Source organism: Prinia subflava, chromosome 5, assembly GCF_021018805.1.
Source record: "Prinia subflava isolate CZ2003 ecotype Zambia chromosome 5, Cam_Psub_1.2, whole genome shotgun sequence".
Classification (NCBI taxonomy): Eukaryota; Metazoa; Chordata; class Aves; order Passeriformes; family Cisticolidae; genus Prinia; species Prinia subflava.
In genome coordinates, this window is record NC_086251.1 from 48,435,066 (window position 1) to 48,459,356 (window position 24,291).

At 43.9% G+C, this 24,291-nt stretch overlaps 2 protein-coding genes across 4 annotated transcripts in view; one reads left to right on the plus strand and one right to left on the minus strand.

Annotated features, from left to right (window-relative positions):
- Positions 1 to 274: 274 nt before the first annotated feature.
- On the plus strand, positions 275 to 10,812 carry FAM181A (family with sequence similarity 181 member A). 2 transcript variants are annotated; one of them, XM_063399276.1, is made up of 2 exons: positions 275 to 385; positions 4,289 to 10,812. In XM_063399276.1, exon 2 carries the CDS (start codon positions 4,360 to 4,362, stop codon positions 5,227 to 5,229), a length of 870 nt encoding a protein of 289 aa, XP_063255346.1. In that variant the 5' UTR covers positions 275 to 385; positions 4,289 to 4,359; the 3' UTR covers positions 5,230 to 10,812. The 2 variants fall into 2 exon arrangements, with proteins under 2 accessions (XP_063255346.1, XP_063255345.1); XM_063399275.1 differs by lacking the exon at positions 275 to 385 and adding an exon at positions 3,722 to 3,954.
- Positions 10,813 to 10,832: 20 nt separating this feature from the next.
- ASB2 (ankyrin repeat and SOCS box containing 2) overlaps positions 10,833 to 24,291 on the minus strand; it is a 28,850-nt gene continuing 15,391 nt past the window's right edge. For both annotated transcript variants that reach the window (XM_063399274.1, XM_063399273.1), the window contains 5 exons: positions 24,044 to 24,289; positions 21,607 to 21,778; positions 16,335 to 16,896; positions 12,482 to 12,635; positions 10,833 to 11,738 (listed from right to left, as the gene is read on the minus strand). In XM_063399274.1, the coding sequence (XP_063255344.1) occupies positions 11,602 to 11,738; positions 12,482 to 12,635; positions 16,335 to 16,896; positions 21,607 to 21,778; positions 24,044 to 24,289 (1,271 nt within the window). In that variant the 3' untranslated portion in view covers positions 10,833 to 11,601. The remainder of the gene's footprint in view (positions 11,739 to 12,481; positions 12,636 to 16,334; positions 16,897 to 21,606; positions 21,779 to 24,043; positions 24,290 to 24,291) is intronic.

Below are 24,291 nucleotides of genomic sequence, written 5' to 3' on the forward strand. Positions count from 1 at the left end.
TCTCATTTACAGACAATGACATTTTTGCCCATGACAGATATTCCTGCTATCAGTTCCTGAGGTGCATGGCTCAGAATTACTGCAATCCTTTCCTCTCCCATTGCAATTACCTTTAAGGTCACCCAGTTCTTGCAGTATGATGGTAAATAACATCTTCCATTTTTGTGCCATCAGTGCATCATTAATGCCTTTCCACTTGAGTCACTGTCAACACACAATCTAACATGAGGATCCCCAAGGAAGAGCTTTAGTGGTCTTCCTCCATCCCAGTGCTCCTCTCCAGGCCAGTACTTCTGGTTTCACCATGAATCATCACCACCTCCCCTCAGGTTCTTGGCTCTTCTTCTCAAGTGTGAAGACAAAGCAGAGGCTTAGGAGGCAGCAGGTGAGTGAAAACACATCATGCAACTGAATTAGCTTTGCTTTTAACTGCCCATAGTGGATTGGACAAAGAAAATGAACAATTTACATGTGGCCCATCTGAGATGTTCCAGCTAACTGTCTAACATTTCAAAATAGCTGGAGCCCCATTTTCTCTTTGCTTCAAAGTCCACATCCATTAGGCACAACAAGGAGTAACAGGACTGTCACCAAAACGGGGAAAAATAGTTTAAAAATTTTATCAAACAATGGAAATTTATTTTTTATCTCTTCTCCTCTGTATCATCTCTGTACTGCTCAGTTGTTCACTGAGCAGCCTTTGCTTTACCAGCATGATTTAGGTGTTCCTGCTATTTGAAATGCTCCTGGCACTTATAGGGGAAGGATGCCCACCCTGGGTAATGGTGTGCATTTTGGCTAGTGGGTGTGCTCACATGGCCCAGGATAACCTAATGCTGGAATACCTTTGCTGAATGAGCCCCTCAGCCTGGAAATAAACTTTGTCAGGTTTTGGTGCAGAAGTGACTAAAAGTGACAATTAGTGACACTTTAAAAAAAGTTTGCAGATATTTTTGTGCAAGAAAACATTCTTTCCTCTCTTCTTCATTTAGTCTCAAAGGAAATACTTCATTTTAGGGGAGGCCTGGCTGCAATTTTCAAGTGAATGGATTTATTCTTGTGCTTTACTTAAAAAAAAAGGAGTTAGAAAACTTTACATACCAAAAATTCCTAAGAAGACAGCTGTCAGGGGGTGACATGTCGGATATGAAGTAGCTCTCCAGCTGGTCCCTGTCTGCATGCTGGGAAGGCATGTGGAGACATTTTTTCAATTGCTGTACTAGTTTGACATGTTCACAGTGGAAAATGATGTATCATTCTTGAGCCTTTGCTTGGTGGACACTTCAAAGTGCATTGGATCCTCATAGAGGAGTGCCCTATTGTTAATTGTTCCTTTCACATGTACATTGGGATGAACATGGCAAGAGCAGCGAGGAACAAAAGGGCTCCGGTGGCCTCTTAGAGAAAACCCCGTGCAGCTCAACCTGAGTCTGACCTTGAAAGGGTGGGTTGCTCTGGTTTTTAAATCCTGCTTGCTGGTTCATTCCCCTCTGGCACCCCACTGTTACCAGCTGCAGGGGAATGGGATGGTGGAGCAGTGAGCGTAGCAAGGCGTGGGGACCCCCTCCACCCCTGCCATGTGGTGCCCAAGGAGCCACATCCTGCACGAGCATCCTTCTGGGAGAAGATGGGCATGGCTGTAGTGTAGGAGCTTGGAAAGGGCTTCTGCAGTGACTGTATTGGAGGTGTGCTTGTTGTTATCCCCCAATAAGCAGGCAGGTCACATCCACCCTCCTCAATCCCACTGACCCACTAGCCCTCAGGGCTAGAGCACAGCCCAAGGTTCTGGAACTCCCATGATTAGGTGTAGGTCTCATAATACATGGCATGAGTTTCCCAGGCCTCTGAGGACATAGTTCATTAATATCCTGACATAATCTTTGACTCTCAGGCACCTGTCACATATCTCTCTATCTCCCCCTTTTTCTGCCTTGGGAAACCAACTGCCTCTAGTGGGAGATTCCACCATGAAATGTGGTGTCCCAGGCTGGGTTTAAAAGCTCAAGCACAAGAGGCAGTTTATTCCTGCAAAGAGAGACGTGACCTCTTGGTGTGCATCTCTTTCAGTGAGCTAGACAAAACCTCTCCCTGTAGCCTCAGCTGCACAGAAGTGCTGTGCAGGCCACACAGACACTGGGAGGAGAGAGGCACACCTGCAGGTAGCAAATCAGCCACTGTGTTACAGCCCACCCTGGTGCCAACAGCTCTGCAGCACATTCTGTTGCAGGATGTCCTGATCCCAGGGTCTCCCTAGACCAGAAACACCTCAGCCTGGGCATCACAACATGTGGCTCAGGCCAGACTGAGAGAAAAGATGTGAATAGGGATGAGTACCCCAAATCAGGGTTTCTGAAGAGTCATCCCTGAGGGCTCTGCCCAGACTGTCATATAATGGCTTCCTCTGATGAAAATTGGATAAATAGAAATAAACTAAAATAACAGTCAATAAAATACTTGTAAAATGTGTCTATTTTCATCCCTCAGTGTTCAGACCTTTGATGCCTCATGTCAGTAAAGTAGATTTTGTCTTGGACTTGAGTTCCTGCTTTCCTCAGCACACATCTGTGTTTGGTTCAGAGCTGGCAGTATCTCCCTGATGATGGGTGCACAGGTCCTGTGCCCCTATCCCTATCCAGTCTTCCCATCCTCCAGGGTGTTGGTGACTGGAGAGCAGGAGCAAAGCTTCTTGAGCTGTGGGAGGCAGCGGGTGCTGGCTGGCACACAGGCTGCTGCCAGCTCTGTATCATCAGTGCACACCAAGGGCAGCTCTTCTGCTCTCCTTTTCCTCTAGCTCTAGGTTTCACTGTGCTTTTAAGTAATTGTCACCCCTTAGGGACAAGCCTTCGAGAAGGCAGAGGGCTCGCATAACTCTGGATCAGTAAAGGAAGCAGCTCAATTAGCATTTCACACGCCTTTTCTTCCCTCTCTTCTTACCTTCCCTGCAGCGGGCATGCTTTCCCCTTAAAGGATTGTCCTGTTTCTGCTCCTTGCCAGCGTTGGCAGGGTGACAGTAGTCGAGTGTGCAAACTTGTGCTATTGTCCCCAGGCCAGGGGGAGTCATGGAGACCCACTAATATGACACAGGAAAATGTTTGCTGATGGCAATTCTATGGGCTTTGTCTAACTCTTTCTCCATCATGACGACTCGATTTAAGTCTCTAACTGTTTGACTACAGATGCAAGAGTACTATCCAACTCCATCCTTTTGTTCGGGTAGTTTGAATGGGTAATTCAGCTTTTGTGTAACTCAATTGAGGGGGCAAACATAAAGACAAGATTCTTGAGCGCTCAAGCTCCCTTTCCATGGATATCTGCACATCTCTTTAGAGATTTGTTCCTTTCCTACCTTTTTCTGACATCATCCTTCCCTTAAAAAAAAAATGCTCTGATGGGGAACGGTTAAAAGTAGGCTAGTCCAGTCCTCCGTATTATATTGTCCTGTGCCAATGAAGCATGTTTAGTATCAGCCCCCAGACAGCTTTGGAGAATGCAGAGAAAAGGTTGCCTAAACTTTCCTAACTGATCTTCAGCATTTTTACTTTGGATTCTGTGATTTTTAAATGAAAGGTTTCCATCGAAGAGAGGAGGATAGGGAGAATGGTAGAAATCATGGGGAAATGATTGTATTTATTAGCTGTCTTTCTGCGGCTGTCCCCATGGAGACAATTTGTGATGGCAAAGAATGCAAGGAGGGGAGGCTGATGCCTGATTGGGATGCTTTGTATTTGGCAAAGTGGCTTCTGATTGGCCTGGGAGAGCCCCGAACTCGCTGGAGTCGATATTCATTCAGCTTGCTCAAGTGCTTGCTAAACTACATCCAAACACTGGCGGGCCCGGGCTGCCTGCGCCGAGGTTGGCGGTGTGTAACCTGCCTAACGAGATTAGCGGGGACGGGGCTCTCTCCTCTGCAGAGACGCCGCCGCCAGCACCGGTGGGGAACGCTGCGGCGGCCGGGTGAGTGAGTGTCCGTGCTCGCTGCCAGGGCGGCCGCCCCGGCTCTGTCCGCCCCAGGCTCCGTAACAAGATTAGGCTGAGCTGGCGGGCGCTGTGAGCCGCTCCCGTGCCCGTGTGAGCCGCTCCCGTGCCGGTGGGAGCCGGGCAGCAGCGCGGGGCCGTGGGCTGCGGGCACGCGTCCGCTCCCACAGCAGTTCCGGCGTGGAAGCGAGCTGACGAACAACTTGTTTGCGTGGCTGAGAAGTTAGACATGTCCCCCCACCCTCCCTCCATTTGCTTGGTGCTGTTTGAACCAAGGCTTCTTGCTCAAAAGTCTGCCTGTCATGTTTCGCAGGTTTGCCAAGGTTTGTCTGAAGAAGGATTATAAACTTTTCATGGGCAACTCTGCACGGTGCATTCAGTGAGATGGCATCGGACAGCGAGGTAAAAACTCTGCTGAACTTCGTTAACCTGGCTTCCAGCGACATCAAAGCGGCTCTGGATAAATCAGCTCCTTGTCGCCGGTCAGTTGACCACAGAAAATATTTGCAGAAGCAGCTGAAGCGGTTTTCTCAGAAGTACTCGCGGCTCCCGCGGTGCCAGCCCAGCAAACCCCCCGAGTGCGGCTGGCGCAGGGGGGCAGAGGAGCGGGCCCGCGGCCCCCAGCCCGAGGCACCTGACCCCGGCGCCCTCGGCGGGGCTGCCGCCGAGAAGGTGATGCGGACAGCCGAGGCAGACGAGAGCCTCAGCGGGGAAGGGGTTTTGCAGGAGCAGAAACCCGAGGCTGCCCGACCGGACCAGGTGCCCATGAGGAAGCGACAACTCCCCGCGTCCTTCTGGGAAGAGCCACGGCCGGGCCAGAGCCTGACGGCCAGAGCCTTTCCTGCCAGCGCCGAGGGGCTCCAAGCCCCCAGAGACCCTCCTCCCTACGAGGGGAAGAAAAGCAAAAGGAGCGCAGACGCCGGGGCCCCGGAGAGCCCCCCGGACACTGCGCCGCTCGCCGGGGAGAAGGAGCCCTCCGGGGCCCTGTCGGGCCGAGTGGGTGCTTGGACCTGCTGCCCCTTCCCCTGCCCCGGGCCCGGCGTGTACCAGCCCCCGGGCGCGCTGCCCCCGTCGCCCTTCCCGGGGCTGGGGCTGTGGAGGAAGGGTGCGGCCACGCTGCCCGCGGAGCTGCCGCACTTCTGCAAGGAGGCCGATGGCCCGGGGCAGAAACTCTACAGGCCCATGGTTCTGAAACCCATCCCCACCAAGCCCGCCATCCCCCCGCCCATCTTCAATGTTTTTGGCTATCTTTAGCGGGGCGGGTGTCGGGGTCACGCCGAACACGACAGCTCCTGAGGGTCACCCTTCGGGCGTGAGCGGCAGGCGCGGGGGGCCGGCGGTCACACCTCTGCCCGTGGGCGGGCTGCAGGGAATCAGGAACTGCTGGGCAGGTGCTGGGGCTGCGCTCTCCTCTCCGTGCCCGGCGGTAACTCGGGAATAAACCTTGCGAAGGCGGTGGCGTGCAGCATGAGGCACACCAGGTCTCTCATCGATGGGCATTGTCTGAGCCGCGGCGAGCGGCGCTGCGGGCCATTCCGAGCCGCACTTGTAACACCTAGGAGACCTCCTCCACGTGGGAACATCTTTCTGGGGCTGCCCTGCGGCGGCAGCAGTGAAATGGAATGAATTAAATGCATTCAAAGAGTTCTTGTACTTTAAAGTAATTCCAGAGAAGTCAAGATATTCAGGTCATTTCGTTTTGCATGCAAGAGACTGGAAGGATGGTATTTGATATAGAAACCACTTGTGATTGATTTAAGCTCTTGTTGTATGTAAATACTGAGAGAATTAAAAGAAAAAAAAATAAGGGAAGAAAGGTAATTTTATTTTGGTGATTCTGGAAATGCAATCTGTTTAGTTTTGCCCCACTGGGTGGACACGGGTTTGATTTGCAACTGGTGGGGAGATATGAGGGCTGAAATCTCTGCCTATTCAGATGGATATAAATCAGAAGTAATCCTTATGGGGCTAGGATATTAGCTAGTGCCAAGCTGGTGCAAATGGAAGAGGGATGAATTTCCACGTCAGGAATTGTCCTGCATCAAGAGAATAAATGAGGAATTGTATCAGTTTAATACAAAACCATTAGGTATGATGGAAGAAAAAAAGGAAAGAATAGACTGCCTTTATTTCTGGTTGAGAAACATATTTTATTTTGCCTGATTTTAAGGCGTTATCACAAGACCTAGCTGTAAATGTTTTGCCTAGTATTTCCCTATTTTTTTTTTAACAAATTGGCATTGGAGAATTTATTAGGAAGTGCTTTTAAGTTAGGTTTCTCTAAACCCGTGGAGAAGGTGGTACTAAGACACAGAACATGAGATATGAGATGTTTAATACTGCAGGCTTATGTATCTATCCGGTTATACTGGAGTCAAGAGAAATACATTTTGGGAGAAAAAAGGGCCAAAGAGTGGACACCTGTGACTTCCTAGGGCCTGAACCTGCTGTTGCTGAAGCTACTGGGAACTTCTCCCAGGACTCAATAAGAAGTGGCCTTGATTGGTTTGGCCTCTGACTAGCATGGCTCTCTATGACTCCTGGTATCTCTACAAGGAGTAAAACCAGAAAACACTTCGAGTGCATTGCAGTAATTAAAAAAACTATCATCTGCAGCAATTGTAGAGTATAATTTTGTGTTGTCTGGTGGCTTTAGTATTATATAATCAGGTTGCAGCTTTTATTAGGATATGACCTACCACTGGGATTAGCTCAGTTGGTTAGAGCCTGGTGCTAATAATGCCAAAGTTGTGGATTTGATCCCTGTATGGGCCATTCACTTAAGTGTTAGATTTGATGATCCTTGTGGGTCCCTTCCAACTTAAAATATTCTGTGATTCTACTCCCAGGCTAAAAGTGCTTTACTCTTTCCCCAAACCTCACATATCCCACCAATGTTCGCTTTTATGGAAACAATGTCTGGAATGTGTTTGTAGTACAGACGAACAGTAGAAACAGAGATGGCTTTCATTGCTTTCTCCCTGCTGGCACTTGATATGTATTAAGCCAGTATAGACTATTCCTGTAGGAGAGAGTGCAGGAAATGTCTTTGCTACCACAAAGCTACATGCAAGGCATGAGGTGCTAAAGAGCTAATCTAGAGGTTAAAGGCATCAGGTTAGCTCTTGATCCAGAAGTGAAAATAGGAACATACTTAGATGCCTTTCACTTTTTTTGAAAAAAATCCATGAGGAAACTCTGTCCCTCTCCAGAAGGAAAGTAACAGAAATCAGAGACATTGAAGTTAAAGGCAGGAGAACAAGGGCTTTTAATTTACAGACCTGTAGGCAGAGAATATTTTTACATGAAAATGGGGGGCTTTCTCACATCAATTGCTCTATGTCATGTAATCCAGATGCAGGCAGATGCTGAACTCAGTATCAGTACTATCAATGCAGAGCATTGGTATTGGTCTGGATTTCCATCTGGGTGGCCAGACCAGGTCATGGAATGAACTATTGGTATTGCAGTAGTTGCTGTGTTCAAGTGTTCCTCCTTGAGTTCATTAGAGAAATTTCAAAGTGCTGTGGATCACACCAGAATCAGGATTTCTATAAAAATTAAAATACTTGGCAAAGTGGATTGCCGCTGTATAAATTTAATTTCTGAAGAAATCCAGAGAAAAAAGATAGTTGAAACCAAGTTTCTATCTTTTGAGTATGAAATTCCTAGTTTTCTTTTTTCCCCTTCTTTTAATCTCTTTTTAAAAAATATTTGAATGTATATTGCTGCACATTTTCCATGTAGTAGAATAATGTGTTTTAAAGTTATGATGAAGGATTGAAACAGACCATTCTAAATGACCTCTGACTCAAATATTTATGCTCCTACACTCAGATTTAAACTAATGTTACTTTTTCAAAATCCTTTGTGACATGGAAGCTCCCCCCCACCCCAGCCCAAGGCAGGCAGTGGCCCTTGCTGGGGCTTTGAACTGGAGCAGCAGTGAAGTAAAACACAAATGAACAGAAGACAATTGTTAAGTATATTCAAAATCCCTGAATGGGGATGTGTGAGACTTTCCAAAAGGTTTGCAAATAATAGCAACTCTACCTCCTCTCTAGCAATACTTATTGTTCTCTCATCCCTGAGGTTAACAACAGAATTATTAATTGTTCAAGCTTGGATAGATTCAGAATTTTCCTGGATATTTTTGTGTTTGGTTGGTCGATGGTTGTTGCTGCTATTCAGGACAGCTGATAGTCCTTAAGAATCTACTGGTTTATTCATACTTTGTTTGAAAGATGCAAACATAACATTTGAGAGCTGCTATTTACTAGAACAGTGCAGAGCTAATTTTTTAAAAACACAATAGTTTTTATAAATAATGGGAAGGGGGAGGTAAATGAAAAAAACTTTCATAAAAATTGAAATAAAAAAAATCAAAAAAGTGCACAAGAACATCAAGTGAATTGCACATGTTGCAGTAAAAAAAAGTACAGTAACCTGGTAATGAAATATTCCTAGAACATTTCACATGAAGTCCTTGACTCTGGAGAAACAAACCACTTTACCTTGCACTAGAATTACTGATCTGCTTACAAAGCCTGGCTTGCCTGGGTTATTATTCTTTTCACAGCAACTTGTAGATTGTTGCATTAAAGGCACATTGAATTTGTGCAGATTCAGTATTGTGCACAAAATAGTATGTCAGTGACTGGAGTGGAGAGGTAGTGGGCTCCATTTCAGTGCAAATAAATGTAAACTGAGTGTGTGAAGGTTTACTTTAAAGATCAAGCAGAAAAGACTTAATAGCATTGTAATTACCAGACTCCCCCTCCAGCAGATAGACTCTCCTCACCTCAGTTTCTGAGCACAGCATGCACTTATCCTTCCCACAGCTGTGTTATGTTCCCATCAGACCAGTGATACCTGGCTCTGCCCAGGACAGATCCTTGACAGCAACCAGGACATGGTGCTCCCAGTAGAAATGAAGGTGTCTTGGTTGAAAGAAGAAATGTGCTTTCCATATTTATCCCATTCAAACCCAGTTTCAGCTTCTTCTAGGACATAAAAAGAAATTGCTACTTGCTAGACTTTTGTGGACACAAAAATGTTGGCTTAGGGGAAATTCCCAGTTTGGGATACTTATGAAATCCCACTTCTGGAGTTATACATGTACTTGGTGATTGTGAACCCTTGTCCCTGCCAGGGTCTCCAGGGCTGTCACCACACACCAAACTCTGAAGTGGTCTCCATCAAGCTCTGTCTGTATCCACCATCCCCTACAACTCTGCCTTGTTACACTTACTTGAATTCAAGGACTTTTGATTTATATCAATCAATATAAGACCCAGGCCTTTGTTGTTCAGCCCCAGAAAGTGAGAGATGCATGAATTCCACAGTGATTTTCTGTCTCTCCAGGTACTGCTTATCAGTACAGGGCCTTCACTGGCAGAACTGATATAGAGATTTCTTGTTCCCCATCCTTTTCTATTCACACAACATTTTTCTAACCTGAATCGATTCCCTGTTCACACTGCAGGAGACAAGTGAATAGATCCTAAACTGGTAGTAAAGGAAGTTATTGGATGAAACTTCACCAGTGGAGGAATCTCACCTGAGTTTCCAAAGCTTTACAAGATCAGTGTTCAGTGTGAATTGAAACTGTTGGTTTTTCAATTTTTGCCTTTATAAAGGGGACAGCAATGGACAGAGTAAGCAATCCTGTAACCAATCCTTTTTCTGCTCACATCCTGTCCACAAGTGATGAACACATTTCACACAAAGCCATCACAGTCTGTGTGCCCAGACAGATTGTATTACTTGTATTTGTGCAACACACTTTAGTCATGTGTTAAGGTATAAAACTCCACACAAATAAAACTCAGTGCAATGTATTTTCCCTACTTAGATTTCTATCATATTCCATGGATGCTACGCAGACCAACAAACAAAACCAGATCTGTAAGGTCTCTGGTGAGGGATCCAAGCAGACCATGCTGCACAGCTCCTCTGTCACCTAAGGTAAGGAGTGTGCTTCTAGCACAAGATCTTCAACGATGTAGCTCCAAATTTAGTTTTTTCCGTTCTTTCTCAGGTGCCTAGTGAGGAATAAAGCACTCATCAAAGCAGTTCAGAAAGTCACACCTGTGAACTGATCTGTAGTCACTGGCAATATCTGTTCATGGTCTCCTTGGCCTCCCCAGCTGTGAGGGAATGTGACTTGTTAAAAACTTCAATAAAAGAATTTCACGGACAATTATAGTGGTTCAGCAGATAGATGGTGACTTGTTAAGCTGCCATAAATCAGTTGAGGATCTGAGCTGTAAATAGGTGACCTAATTTTCAAAGAAGTTGAGATAATAGCTTTCATCAGTGTCAAAGGAAGCTAATAGATACTTCAAACTTCCAAAGACAGAAAATTCAGGGCTAAATTCTGGGATATTTTTTCTGCCTCAGTAACATCTGATACTGAATATGATTCCCCAGGTTTATGTGGAACACCACCTGGTGCAAGCAATTCAGCATTGTTTAGGCACCTGAATAAGGATTTGGAAACCTAATTCTGGGTATTCATTTCCATAAAATTTGCAGTTTGAATTCAGTAATTTTGAAATAATTTCTCTTACTTTCAATCATGGTATTGTTAGAACCACAGAGGTCCAAGGAAGTCAGGGAGGCTGGGTTTTGTAGAGAATAAGATCATTTGGGAGAGGAAGAGAATAAGTTGGTTCAGCAGTGTTGCCTCTCTCCTTCACATCACTCTCAGTTCCTGCTCCTCTAGGGCTTTGTCCTGTTCTGACACCAGCTTCATGAAAGCATAAACCTACTGTTTACAGTGCAGCTACTTCTAATTTACACCAAAAAAAAAAAAAAACCCAAAAAACAAAACAACCCAAACAAAAAACCAAAAACAAAACAAAAAAAACCCCCAAAAAGCGCTTAGGATTGCTTCCAAATCTCCAGTCTAGGAAATTCTCTCAAGCAAAATTTCGCTTACTTCCTATTGCAAATATAATACAGAATGAACTGCATTCACTATGTGCAAATATAATTCTTCCATCCTTCTTAAGTAAACCTTTCCTTGACTTTTAAAGGATTCAGCATTTCTGGATTTTAGTCTATTAAAGAGTTCTGAGATTTGAAGGTTCAGAAATCAAGTACTCAATAAGAAAGGTACAAAAAAATTGAAGTAGAAGTGTTAGCAAGGTGGTGTCAAAATATCAGAGAATTAGCAACCAACACACTTAGCAGAAATCCAAATAGAATAAAAACTACAATACAAATCTCACTCAGTGAAGGTAACGTGATTGTTTTCCCGCATATGTTGATTCTGTACAAGTTCTGAGTTGTGACCATGGCAAGGATGCTATGCTCCACCACAGCTTCAGGACACTTTTGAGTTCCTCACCGATACTTGCTTCAGCACTACTCATTTGTCAGTGTTTGCTTTCATTCCTTTTCTTTGCAGACTAAGGTCTGAGGCGAATCGTGTGTGTTTTCTCTTGAAAAACGCAACATCAGTCTCCCATGTTAGCTGTCTCCTCCATTTTCTCCTCCCTCATGCCCCAAAAGCACATTTCTCTAGGTTAGTCACGGGGGGTGCTTGACCACGCCAGCAGCAGTTCCTCCCCGGCGTGCACCACGCTGGTGGCGGCGGGCGCTGCTGCTCCCGGTGCCGGGTCACTGCGAGTAGTCGTGCTGCAGGTAGCGGATCAGTCTGTCTGGCAGGGGCAGTGTGTCCAGCAGCTTGATGCGGCTCCTCCCGACCAGGCCCCGCACCCTGATGCGGCAAAGATGGGAGAGAGGCCGTGGGGGCTCTGAAAGACAGGCGGGTCAGAAACATGAGCACAGCAGGTTTTAACTTGAGGGACTTGAGCTCAGCTTGGGCAGGACAGTGTCAAGAGGAAAGTGAGAGAATAAAGAATGAAAAATGGGTGTTTTTTTCTGTAATGAAGGGATAATGTGTCTGGGATTGGTGGCAGATCATCTCTTCTGGGGCATGACATGGGGAAGGATGCGGGGCTGGAGGATGAGGAGCTGTACCCATCTCAGCCTGAGCAATGGGCTTTCTAGGAGGATGTAAACAAGCCACTTAAAAGTGTTCAGCCTTCCCACTGAAAATAAATGCAATAGGTACCAAATCTAGCTTGGTGCCAGAAAACTGGTTCTGATACTATCTATGAAAGACTTTTTCCTGAGAGAAAGCATATTAGGAGAGTGGAATATTAATAAAGGCTTTAAAGGCCACTGGTGCCTGCTAGGCTGCTGTGGAGACAGCTTCTCTGCCCACCCATCCTGATCTGACTGCACCCCAGCTACATCCAAATGGACCTTTCTGCACAGCTATGCTCATGCCCCAGTGGGTCAGATCCACGGCTGGTGGGGATTTCACTCCACAGGAAATTTCACTCCCCAGAAATTTCTGTCCCTCCCACCTGGTCAGTCACAGCAGGGAATTCCTTTCAAGTTTATGGGATGAATACTAAGAGGAGATGGTGACTGAGGTTTTGAATCCAACAGTGGGACTATTTGTGCCAGAGTCTTTTCTGGCAGGCCTTACCTGCTTTTTCTTTAATGACAGCCCAGTCCTCATAGCTGTCAATGTGCTCCTTGAGCCGGGAACAGAGCTGCACATTACCCACATAATCCAGAAGAACATCGATGATCGGCCCCGCCCAGCGACTTATCTCTGGAGTAGACACCATTTCACAAAACTTCAAGGAAAAACAGATTGGCTACATCAGTGGAACATAAATACACTTGTGGAAAAAGCAATTGCAATAGCCTGACAGCTTTGATGGTACCCCCTTCTACCAGCTGTGAAGGCAATCACCAATTCCTTCAAAAAACTTCCACTAAAGCCTGTTCTTTTCCAGCTGATGGTGGAACCCTCTCTTTGCAATCACAGGATGACAAATCCCTGGTGAACTCCTAGCTCTGGAGCATGGAATAATGCTGAATTGTTTACTAGTCCTAAGATCCTACTTCCACAGAAATACAAGGGCAGAGGAGCTTTGCCCCAAGCTAGTCAGGGGCTGCTGAAAGGTCCATGCAGTCTAGGACCCTGTGACCAAGCGTGCTGGGTCCTTTCCCTTCTTGGCTGGGGCTCTGTGGGGCAAAAATGAATCTTATGGAAAGAGAGAGATTCAGAAGAATGCAGCACCTCCTGCTTCTTGTGAACCTGCTAGTATCTTTGTGAACCTGCAGCTTTGGGGGACCAAAGATCTTACTAGAAACAAGTCTGGACAAATTTCTGCACAGATGAATCCCAGTTCATTCAGTACAACAGTGAAACCTGTTGTACTCATATGGGAACTATCCTGACCCTACTAGAGGGGCGCTTTACTTATTCAGTCCTGGATCATGCAAATTTTCTATTGTCTCCAGTGTAAGCTGCAGAGGACCCAAATCCATTGCATGGAGGGCTTCTTAGGGAGATATGAAGAATAGATTTAAGCAGTCTCATTTTAAAAAAATCTGCCCACTTTAATTTAAATATGTATATTATACCAATCAGTTTCATCTGTCTGTCTTACGGTTCTGCATATGATGAAGATATCTGTGGATGTAATCCGCATGCAAGCACTCAGGAAGTTTAACATTGATTAAATCATGCTGTGTGGATAAGAAGTCAGGCACATGGTGAAACCCTATTGAATCATGGTGGCTGAAGCATCATCCATCAACTTAGTTGCTCAGACTGTTTGCAAATACCTTCTAAGCCCACACCAAACAGGAAAGAAAATGCACCAGCTCAAAGCTCTCTCAGTTTAAATTCCTGTAACTACATCAAATTTGATTATTCATGCATGAGTCCTAACTCAAAATCATTAAACTCTTGTGTGGATACTCTTATTCAGAAGTAAAATTATATTAGCTCACCCTGTAAAATAGAGCTGTGGAAAATAAGGTTATTTTGTTCAAGATGAGAGCATTCACAGAGGTGTTTACTACTCTTCTGACTCTTATTTTTCACTGGACATCACCATGTAATGTTTCCCAGGACAACTAGAGACAGTAATGTCAGAAGGATGGTGGTGGACAGCCCACAGTGTCCCACCTGGGCTGCTCACAGGAGGTGCAGTGTTGTGTGTCTGGCTGTCACTCTCTGGTGTGTGTTACTGCCGTGCAGTTACCTCTGGGGCACAGATTGGGCACCTGCACTGCCACCTCCTTGCAGCAACTGCTTTATTAGAGTGAAATGAAGACATGTGTAGGGCCATAAAACACTGGATCTTGCTCTCTTCTTGTCTCCACCAGACACCTTGCCTGCCTTTTTCTCTCTTTCCTGTTTACAAGCTTGGATATAAAAACATCTTCTGGAAAAAACACTTTTTAAAACACATTGCAGGAAAATGAGCGTAGCAAAATAAAGAAAAATAATGCAAAACTATGACACCAGGCAGTGAGATTGACTCAGGGACCAAGAGGCTCTCAGCTTGTGTTCTCGGCAGAAACCCGAATGCCCTCTCGTGGCAGTAAGGTACTGCTGTCCGTCCCACCTTCCCGGGATCAACAGCAGCTCCGGAAACGTGGAGGCAGTCAGCAACCATTTTTCTGTGTTCACTTTCTCCAGGACACATTATTTAGTAGCACCAGTGATGACTTACATTTGTGCATTTTCTAAATCCAGTTACAGTAGGTCATAGTCTTTATAAAGAGTATTAACTCAGATTTATTATACTTATGTAATCTTACACAAGAAAATAGAAAAAGAACATCCTTTGTGTGGAGACAGTTGTCATTTCATAAGATCCTTCATATTTCAAAATATAAACCATACCATAACTACATATCATAAAGCTACCACAGAAACGTCGCTTTTATTAGCCAAAATCCTAGCAGTAAAAACAAATTAAAACCAGTATTACAGGGAAGGGATTACTTTTTTTTTTTCTGTGTGCATCTGTCCTCATGCTTTCTCTCTGGGCACAGATAAAATTTTATACAGTTTTTGCTATGTCTGCCTCATGTGATGTGACCTTTAGATGTGACTCTTTGTGAATGACCTAATATTTTCTTAGGCAATAGTTTCAGGTGAGATCTAGAAGGAACTGTTTTTTAGTGGCTAGGATATCATTGAGGGCTACAGACAAACCCTCTCTGCTTGTCTTGGAATCCCATCTCTGTTCACTCAATGTGCTACCATATCACAGATCAAGAACTAGAGATATTTTATAAATTTTTTGACAAAAAAATATGGTACCCTGGAGGAATTTTGTTGTGACAAAGACTCTTGAGGGAAAAGCCCTGTTTAGGATAAGAGATTATTGTGATGGACTCTTAAAATTCTCTCTATAAGATTTTTTTTCCCCCAGATATGTTACTGGACAGTAAAGTCTTTTAGAAGACAAGACTGATAAAAAGATTTCCTAGGATCTTTTAATGTTTTCCTTTATTTCCTTTATTTCTTTATTCTTTCCACCACCAAAGAACCTGTATTGGTAATGATACCTTTGGGATTCTTCTGAATCCCTCAAAACTGCACTTAAGCTACATAGAAGCTGATTGATTTCTTCCCCTATTCTTTGCAAAATAGAAACACTGACATGTTGAGATTTCATTTTTATGTAGCATGTTGAAAGACAGTAAATTTTGAGTGGAGCATGAGGTTTTGAGGTACATTGGAAGGAGAGAACACACAGAAATCAGAAAAAAGTATAATCTGAGACAGTGCAAACCCTTTAAGGGGTTGAGAGTCCCATTCCAGCCCAATGAAAGCTGAGCCCAGCTACATTTTAGAAAGGACTGCAAAGATACATGTATAAAATATAGATATCTAGAGCCTATAAGTGGCTTTGAAAATATGAAATCATAGACCTAAATCTCCTAATCTCTTGTGAAAACATCAAGTATAACTCAGTCACACAGCTAATGTAATAATTTATGCTCTGTCTCCATGACTGCTTATCAAGTAGACTCAAAAACTGCAGTTGTTCACATTAACTGGTTTACCCTCACACAGTGAAGCACTAGACTGTTTTCATGTAGCCAGTAGCTAACATTCTGTATCAGACAAAACAAATCCTACAGGGCAAGTTAAAAAAGAAAGGTTTTACCACCCACATGCTATCATCCAAATATTTGTTAGGAAAATGTGCCTCTCTCCTGGCACCTCAGGTCCGGAGGAAAGAGCATTGTGGAACTGTTGGTAAGACTGTCAAGATGGCTACAATTCACTGTAAATTCAAGCTGTGGCCACAGTGGCTGTTGCCTACCTTCCTGCAGTCATTGGACACAAACTTGGAATGCTTGCAGACTCATATTGAGCCTTTTTTTCTGTAAATAAGGTAGGGATAGTGGCATATTCTCTCACAAAGAAGTTGGAAAAAAAATATGCTAAAGTTGTCAAAACCCAAAACCCACTGTTAGATGTCCTCAGAAGTCCTGTAGGCAGACTAGGCAGTGCTTACCTGTACTACAGTTGGCTCCCTGGTCACCTGAGGATCATTGAGTCTTTCCCGCCTGTAATTTAATGCAGGGTGGGGGCCATTTCCGTACTGACACTCAAAACAGGAACCCGCGTCACAGCCCAGATCCAGCAGGTACTTCAGCACAGAAAGGTACTTCATTGAGAACATGATGGTAGCTGGAAATGTGGTGGGGTGACTTGATATGTAGGCATCAATGTTTGCCCCATGGTCAAGAAGCAGTTTCATGGTCTTCAGGCAGCCGTGGCGGATGGAGATGAGTAATGGGTTAATGAGGTCAACGTTGGGGTTGGCTCCGGCTTGCAGCAGCAGCTCTGTGGCGTAGATATTGTTGTTAAAAACAGCAAAATAGAGTGGGGTGGTGCGTCTGTCCTCATAAAGGCAGGAGCGCTCGTCAGAGAGGGCAGTGTTGACCTCGTAGCCAGCATCTATCAGCTCTTCCAAGATGTCGTCGTTGTTGCGTTCGGCCGCCAGGTGCAGGGGGCTGATGCCGCTGCGCTTGACACGGGTGCGGCTGGTCACAGGGATCAGCATGGAGACAATCCTGCCACGAGGAGACTCAGTCAGCACCAGTGAGCTCTAGGGGAGCCACAGCCCTAAAGCAAGTCATAGCTTTGTGATTGTACCCGTAAGGCAGAGCCTGCTAACTCGGGCACAGGAGCCACTCCGAGAAACCAGTGTGCAAACCCCAAACCTGTCAGCAACTCCCTGTGCACTTACCTTGCCAAAAATGTGGGTTGTGTGACCTTTCCCTTTCATGGAGGAACACATTTTTAGAGATTATCACCCAGTTTCTGTGATGTAATAGCAACTACAGGGGCACTTACAAAGAGGAGATGACATGCTGGCACTCACTCACCCTGTTGTAATTTCCACAGCCCAAATGGCAGACGATCAGCCAGGAACTACCAGATGTTTGCACCTTCATCATCATGCTGTGGGTAGGACTGAAGGAAACAGTGCACAGCCTCCAGCCTGAGTGCCAGCAGAGAGAATGTATCTCCCCTTCACAGGGTTTGCTTTACTGCTCAGCAGAGAAGGGTGCCAACACAAAGTGCTGGCAGGTCCTGTGGGTCACAGCCACAGCAACAGGCTTGACACCAGACGGGGGTGAAACTCCATGTCTACAGGACTGAGCTAGGGTAAACTAGAGGTTTGGTTCCCAGGCCACCCCTATTAGATTTTGCAGTTATGACCCTTCACTGATCCCTATTCTGTAGGCCTTCACTGTGTGGCTTATGGCAAATTCATAGGGCTATCAATATCCATCCCAGATCACAGGGAGCCAAAAAGACTATTAGTGAAAGGGAGAAAAAGAAGTAAAAAATATTTTCCAGGCTGGTTTCTACGCTTCAGCTGAGGGAGAAAAAATGTGCAGCCAAGTCCTCAACCCCAGTAATGAGGGATTGCTATTGGGAAGCGTGATGTGGCTTTAAACACAACAACATAAATCAAGCTGCTCTAATATGTAATAGGAATTCCAAATATATGGTGAACAGGAGCCCTGCAGTCACAAATCCATGATCATCTTTATGTCTGCACAGGTGTCAATGGAGGTGCATGAGCAACCCCATGGGTTAAACCTTCATCTTCTGCTCATAAAGTTGGGTGATATAGCCAAGGCCCTAGGCTGATTCTCTAGATACAGACAAGTCACCTCAACCTACTTTCAGAAAGCACCTAGGGGTCATCCAGCCTGTGTCTGCCTGCTGTGTCAGGAGTTCTCCACACTTCCTTTGTAATATCTGTGTAGAGGAGGCTATCTTAAATAGGATTTTGTGTGTGCTGGGAAGCCAAGCACACCTCCACCTCTTTTCCTTCCATGCAGACTACTCTACCTAGCAGTCAACAGCTCTGGTGACACACAAACATGTAAAGCTCAGTTTCCTACCATGCAGTGTGTCTCCTTTGAAAGGCTACATATCTTCACCTTGACTGTAATGGCTAGTCCCAACACTGGGCCCTCAAACATATATTTACATAATGAACTAAGCCAGTAAAACCTTTGTCTGTGATGATCTTGTGATCCTGTGAAAGACTGAGCCTCCAACACTCCCAGGAGCTGAAATAAGAGTTGAAGATGCATAGCATTTTACAGGATTATGTTCCTGTTTACATGATGGACTGTTGATGTCTCCAAGTTACTTCTACATCTCATTTTTAAACAAAAAGGCTTTTTAGATTATGGAAATATCTTGGGAAAATAAGCACTTTTTTTTTCTCCAAGCAGTCACACTAATTTTCCAGCACTGTGACACTTGCCAGGGAGCAGGAGGTTTGGGTGCTGGTGAGCTGGCAGAGTCCCACCATCAGCAAATGTTCTGTAAGAGCCTAATAACAAAAAGGGCACAGAGCACTGTGAGGACACTATGCCAAGTACCAGCATTACTCATCTCATGATCAAATGTTTTGAAGATTTAAGGGTCTGTTTTGTTCTTTCCCTCCAGCATGTGTGCTCCAGCCAGCTCGTCACATCTGAGTTAAAGAGGCACTGCATCATTTCTGTCTGCAAGTGGAACCTGAACCTCGCTGCACGGGTGCCACGCTGAGGCTCTGCATGCAAATGCTGTAGTGTCCTAGAGCTCAGTACAGTCCCTGTACCCCACATTTATTTTGGTATGACAAGCAGGAAGCATCAAATTTTTATCAGTTTAATTGTGTAGCTTGAACCTGTGTCTCTTTCTCACCCTTCAGAGTGGGTCAGTTCAGAAATATGGTGCCTCTGGGGCATTTCCTAGAGGGAGAATGCAACTCAAATGAAGGCAGCCAAGGCCAGACAAGTCAGACCACATCCCATGTCTGTCACAGGGATGAGCTTCATGTACAGTTTTTAAATAGTGCCAAGATCTCCCTAATCCCTGACACCTGCTTCTGTGCTTTCTATTTGTCTATATGGAGGAGGTGGCAGAGCATCCTTAGTGTGAGCATGCCAAGAGTTTCCTGACTTGTGTTTACTTAATAAATCTGCCCACGCTTCACGACATCTCAGTTCTAGGGGGGAAAGAGTTAAATGACTGCTTGTGATTGTACTCAGCTTATGAGATGACCCTTACAAATTTCAGGTCAGTATTGACAAGGTGTCATTTAAAATAAACAAACACCAAGCAACAAGAGTTGACAGTTGAGCCCTGGGACCGCATTCTTGGCTTTTTGATGGTAGGGAGCCTTCGTGCTCTGGCAAAAAGTTGAAGTGTGGAATTCCTGCAGAATTACGTACTAAATCTGCAGGAATACAGAGGTCACCATGAAGGGTGTTATTTTACTGAATACCAGAGGAATTAAGAATGATAAGCCAAAAGGGCTAAAGTTTTGTCATTTAGATAAATATTTATAAGAGAATATATTTTTCTTTTGTCTTTCTTTTCTACTTAGTTTGCAGCACTTGTGCACAAAATTTGTGCTCAGTCTTTTACAAGTGAAGGAATGCAGAGTTTGAACTAAATTCTGGTCTCATTTGTGCTGCTGATTGTTGAGAATGACAGATACAAGCCCTGAACCAGGCCCTTCCTTTCATAACCCAGGGATGAACTCAGGTTGTGGAGTTTCCATGTAAATTTCTTTTCAGGGCAGAGTGTGAGACTACTGAGGGGAGGGAAAGATTCAAAGACCTGGCCCATACTCTATATACAAATTGGATTCAGATCAACTTACTGTACTTTCAGGTAAACTTTTTAGAGAGTAAACAACTGACGCTGAATTCTGTCTCTCACACAAGAAAATTACTTTATAACTCCAACCCTGGAGAAAATTTTGAATCATACCTATGTTAGTCAGTGCAGGGTATCCATGTGCATGATGTAAGTGCATAAACCTGTTATGTAAGTTGACACTGAGCTGCCCTCTAGAATACAGCTTGCACAAGGAACCAGACCTACTCCAACTACAGAAAATTAATATCCTCAGGTCTATCAAAGTGATTTGAGAAGCTTAATTGGCATTCCCAAGCAAATCTAAATGCTAGAATGAAAAACATTATGGGAAAGTGTAGGGACGTTAAAGCTTTTACTCCTGAGATGCTGTGAAATACGTAGGGATCCACCTGAGCAGTTCTCTGCACAGATAGCTGTCCTGTCCAGAGACAGTCATTGCAGACAGACACTCTCATTTGTTTGTTGTAGAAATATTTGATAGAAACTGTGATAGTCAGAAGAGTCCTCTACAGTCACCAAAGGGGTCTGTTACTGCAATGAAGAATTAGCTGTGGGTCACTTATTCTTCCAGCAGTGAGCCATTAAAAGCAGGAACTAAAACTTGCTCTAGGATCAGAAGTAAATGCTATGGAGCTCAGGCTCAGAAGCTCTATGCAATGTCCCAGATTACTACTTACATGACAGTGTAATGTCCCATCCCCAGACAGCATCTTCTAAATTGATATTCTTTATCACAGACTATAAAGTTTGTCACTTTTCTAGAAAAATCTCTGTTTCAGAGGACTGGTAATTCTGTCTGATTTCTGCTTATTTTTTCCACTGGTTACTTTTCTCCCTGTTTAAAAAATATGCTCGACTCTATCCCAAACATATTTAATTTCAGAAAGAAAGCAGTGGGTCTTTTAAATGATTTTTTCTGTTACAATTAAGAGTTATTTAATTACTCACTAATAATGTATATTTTCCAGAGCAGGAGAAATTCTTGTCCTCCTTTTCAGAAGCCTTTACAATTTCCTGAAAGGTTTCTGAAAGGAAGGATATCAGAACTGGACACCATATTCTAGCAACAATCTCAGTAATGCCCTAGAGATCCACTTGACCACTTCCTGCTGTCAGGAACTGAATTATTGTTTAAAAAACCTGAAGACACCAGAGACAAATCCAGCACCTTCTGCTTGTGCAGAAGAATCACACTGGGCCCATGTAGGAAAATGATTGCAAACCATCCTGCAAAAGCTGTTAAGGTCTAACACTCCCCACCAATACTTCTTCTATTATATTTCAAGAATATTTGAGGACTTCAGTATGAAGATACATGATGTTATTTAGATGTAATGGGTAATGTCTTGGTAAATTAAAGGAATCTTTACCCCATATTCCTGCTCACCCCATCCCATCCCAGCCTCCAAACACACTCTCCAGATTATAGTTCTAGCCTGAGTTCTGCAAGCAGAAAGGCCACTTCTCAACTTGTGTCTGCCTTGCTCACATTGCTCAGAATTAGTTCTGGGACATTACATTGTCCTTTTTGTAAGCACTTTGGATTCTTCTAAAATATGAAAATATATCTAAAAGATGAAACCACAAAACTAACTAAAACTTACTCGCAAATGCCTTTTTTGGCTGCTATGTGAAGAGGTAACAGGCCATCCTTATTGGCTTTGTTAGCATCTGCTCCTTGGGACAAAAGAAACTCCACAATAGGCACATGTCCATTTTTACAGGCTTCATAAAGAGCAGAGGCGTTATCACTGGCTTGTGTATTTATATCAGCACCTAGGAAAGAAGAAAACCTTTTAGCACCAAAAGGTTAAAATGAGATGGGCGGAACATACTTTGTATTAACACTTGCATTTCCATGACACTGGAGCTACAAAATGTGCTGGATGGGGATGTGAACACAGTCATATCAGAGGTGGCATAGTCATATCAGTTGTACACCTTTATATCATAGATTTACACTGGTTTATAATATGATGGGAATTTTTTGAGGGACAGTTTATCATGGGTGGCAACTATTAGGTCCCAATCATGAGTCCAGGTTTCATCAGCTGTAGGTCAAAGGTAAAAAAAAAAATTAAATGGGCTGTTCTTTATATGGCATGACCTTTCTTTCAAACAACGTAATTCCATTAATATTTATGTGTTTACACTATGTATATGTACTTTTCCTGGGCAGGAGTTTGGACTAGATTATCTCAATAGGTGCTCTCCAAAATTCTGTGGACATCTATTTATATATAAATCTGTATGTATTTATTTATATGTATCATTTATACTCTACATAGTCACACTCTAAGTATTACATACATTTATAGTATTAATACTCCTTTTTAATTTTAGTATGTATCCAGGCTAAAATAAAATGGCATCTGCATGGTGTTCAACAATTCGAAACAGGTTTTATTTGGGAGTGCCTTAATCAATGAATATTGCATCTCAAAACTCAGCACCTGAGGCCATATCTCTTCACTTCATGAGGGTTGGAGTTAGGCTCAAATGGTAAGTTTTACTACAAAAAAGAGAAAGACTATCACTGAACTAATAGATTATTTGGGAATTTCTTTCTTGAGCTTTAATGTGTTCTTTGCTTAATGAATAACATGCAACTAATAAACCAAGACAATATTTTTTGCCATAAACAACATAGAATCTAGCTTTTTCTGTTGTAGGTATTTAAGGTCCTTAAGCCTGGGTTTTGGCTGTCATGTGCTGTAGCACGGTGTTCTCAGGAAGGCTGCTCTATGTGTATCCTAAATGGGAATGACAGTTCACTGGAGTTTTGCTTCTAAACTCCAATGAAGAAACCGATCACTCTTCTGTTTGATCATGAAAACTCCCTGCCAATGAGAACATTTCCCTGGGCTCTCATCCTAAGCTGAAACATCTGTGTTGTGTTTGGCCCTTTGAAGATGTTGTAGCTGGAAACATCAGCAGAATTACAGTGACAAAACATAACACAGGACTACGTTCCTAATGAGAAAAAAAACCCTTTTTATGATGAAAATTGCTCATCATAAACAATGAATGATATCATTCCTGGGATGCTCAGAAGAGCTTTTCAGGGCCTGAAACAATTGGACAGTTCTATTGGGTTTTTTTCTTGTGTATTTTTCTCAAAATTGAACTTTAAGAAAATCTTAATATCTATCTCATTTGAAACACAAATCACATTCTGGCTTAGTTTCTTAAGTCATGGGCAGCATGATGGACTAGCTGGTCAAACAAAACACTCTTGACAGACTAGCTGGGCAGCAGAACACATTTTTTGTTTCCCAACTCTCATATCTTCCTTGATCATACTAATTTTTTCAAAAGTTTTTCTTATCTTCATCACTGGTCAGCTTTTGTTTTGCAAGTGCAGGACCCAAGTCTTACCTTCATTGAAGATATTAGTCCATTGTGAAAATAAAATATGCCTCAGAATAGTAGTGAAGTGTATTGTGCTTATTGTAAAGCTGTTTTACATGAACGGAGCAGTAAAAGATAGGTTTAGTGTAAATTAGATTCAGATTCACTCTGTTTATATGTTTGAACATTTACACACAGGGAGAGTGAGTGTGCTTCTATTTGATATAAACCCATAAACTCTACAGTAGTAATTTATCTATTTTCAGAGGATACATGTTGAGGACAGCTAACCTCGCCCATCACTGCACACGTTCATGAGCAGATGGGCGTGGCTGAAGTTCAACTTCTGCCATCTATTAACACCTACAGCTGTGTTTCATGACTGACTGGATTTTAGGCTACATGTGTGCAGCAGTATGGCTTTAGGAAGCTGTTAGGAGGTGCAGTAGACAGCACCACATTACTACCCAAAGCAGATAACCATAAATGAAGAAGCACATGTGTCTAGACCATGTATTTCATGCTCTGTGAAAGACCCTGCCTAATTCCACCATCAGGAGCAACAGGGTTTTAGTGCCTCTGCAGGTTAGGCCTTGCCTCAAGAAACAGAAAAACTGATCCAGGGAGAATTACTGGGAAACTCTGAATTATTAAGAATTAAATGAATAGGTGCATGTAGGCCGTACTCACCACATCTTGCAAGGTATCTCAAAGCTTCCAACTGCCCACTCTCAGCTGCCACAAATAAAGAAGTGATCCCATAGGCGTTTGCTGACTCAATCTTGGCACCCCCTTTCACAAGGATATCCATGATCTCCAGGTCATTTCGGGAGACAGCCTCATGGAGAGCAGTCCAGCCCCGATTGCAGCGATGGTTGGTGTCTGCATTGTACTGCACCAGCAGTCTTGCAGCCTCTGCATTCTTGCGCTCACAAGCT

Excerpts from the sequence above, each read along its gene's own strand:
- FAM181A (XM_063399276.1), top strand. The coding sequence starts at position 4,360 with ATGGCATCGGACAGCGAGGTAAAAACTCTGCTGAACTTCGTTAACCTG.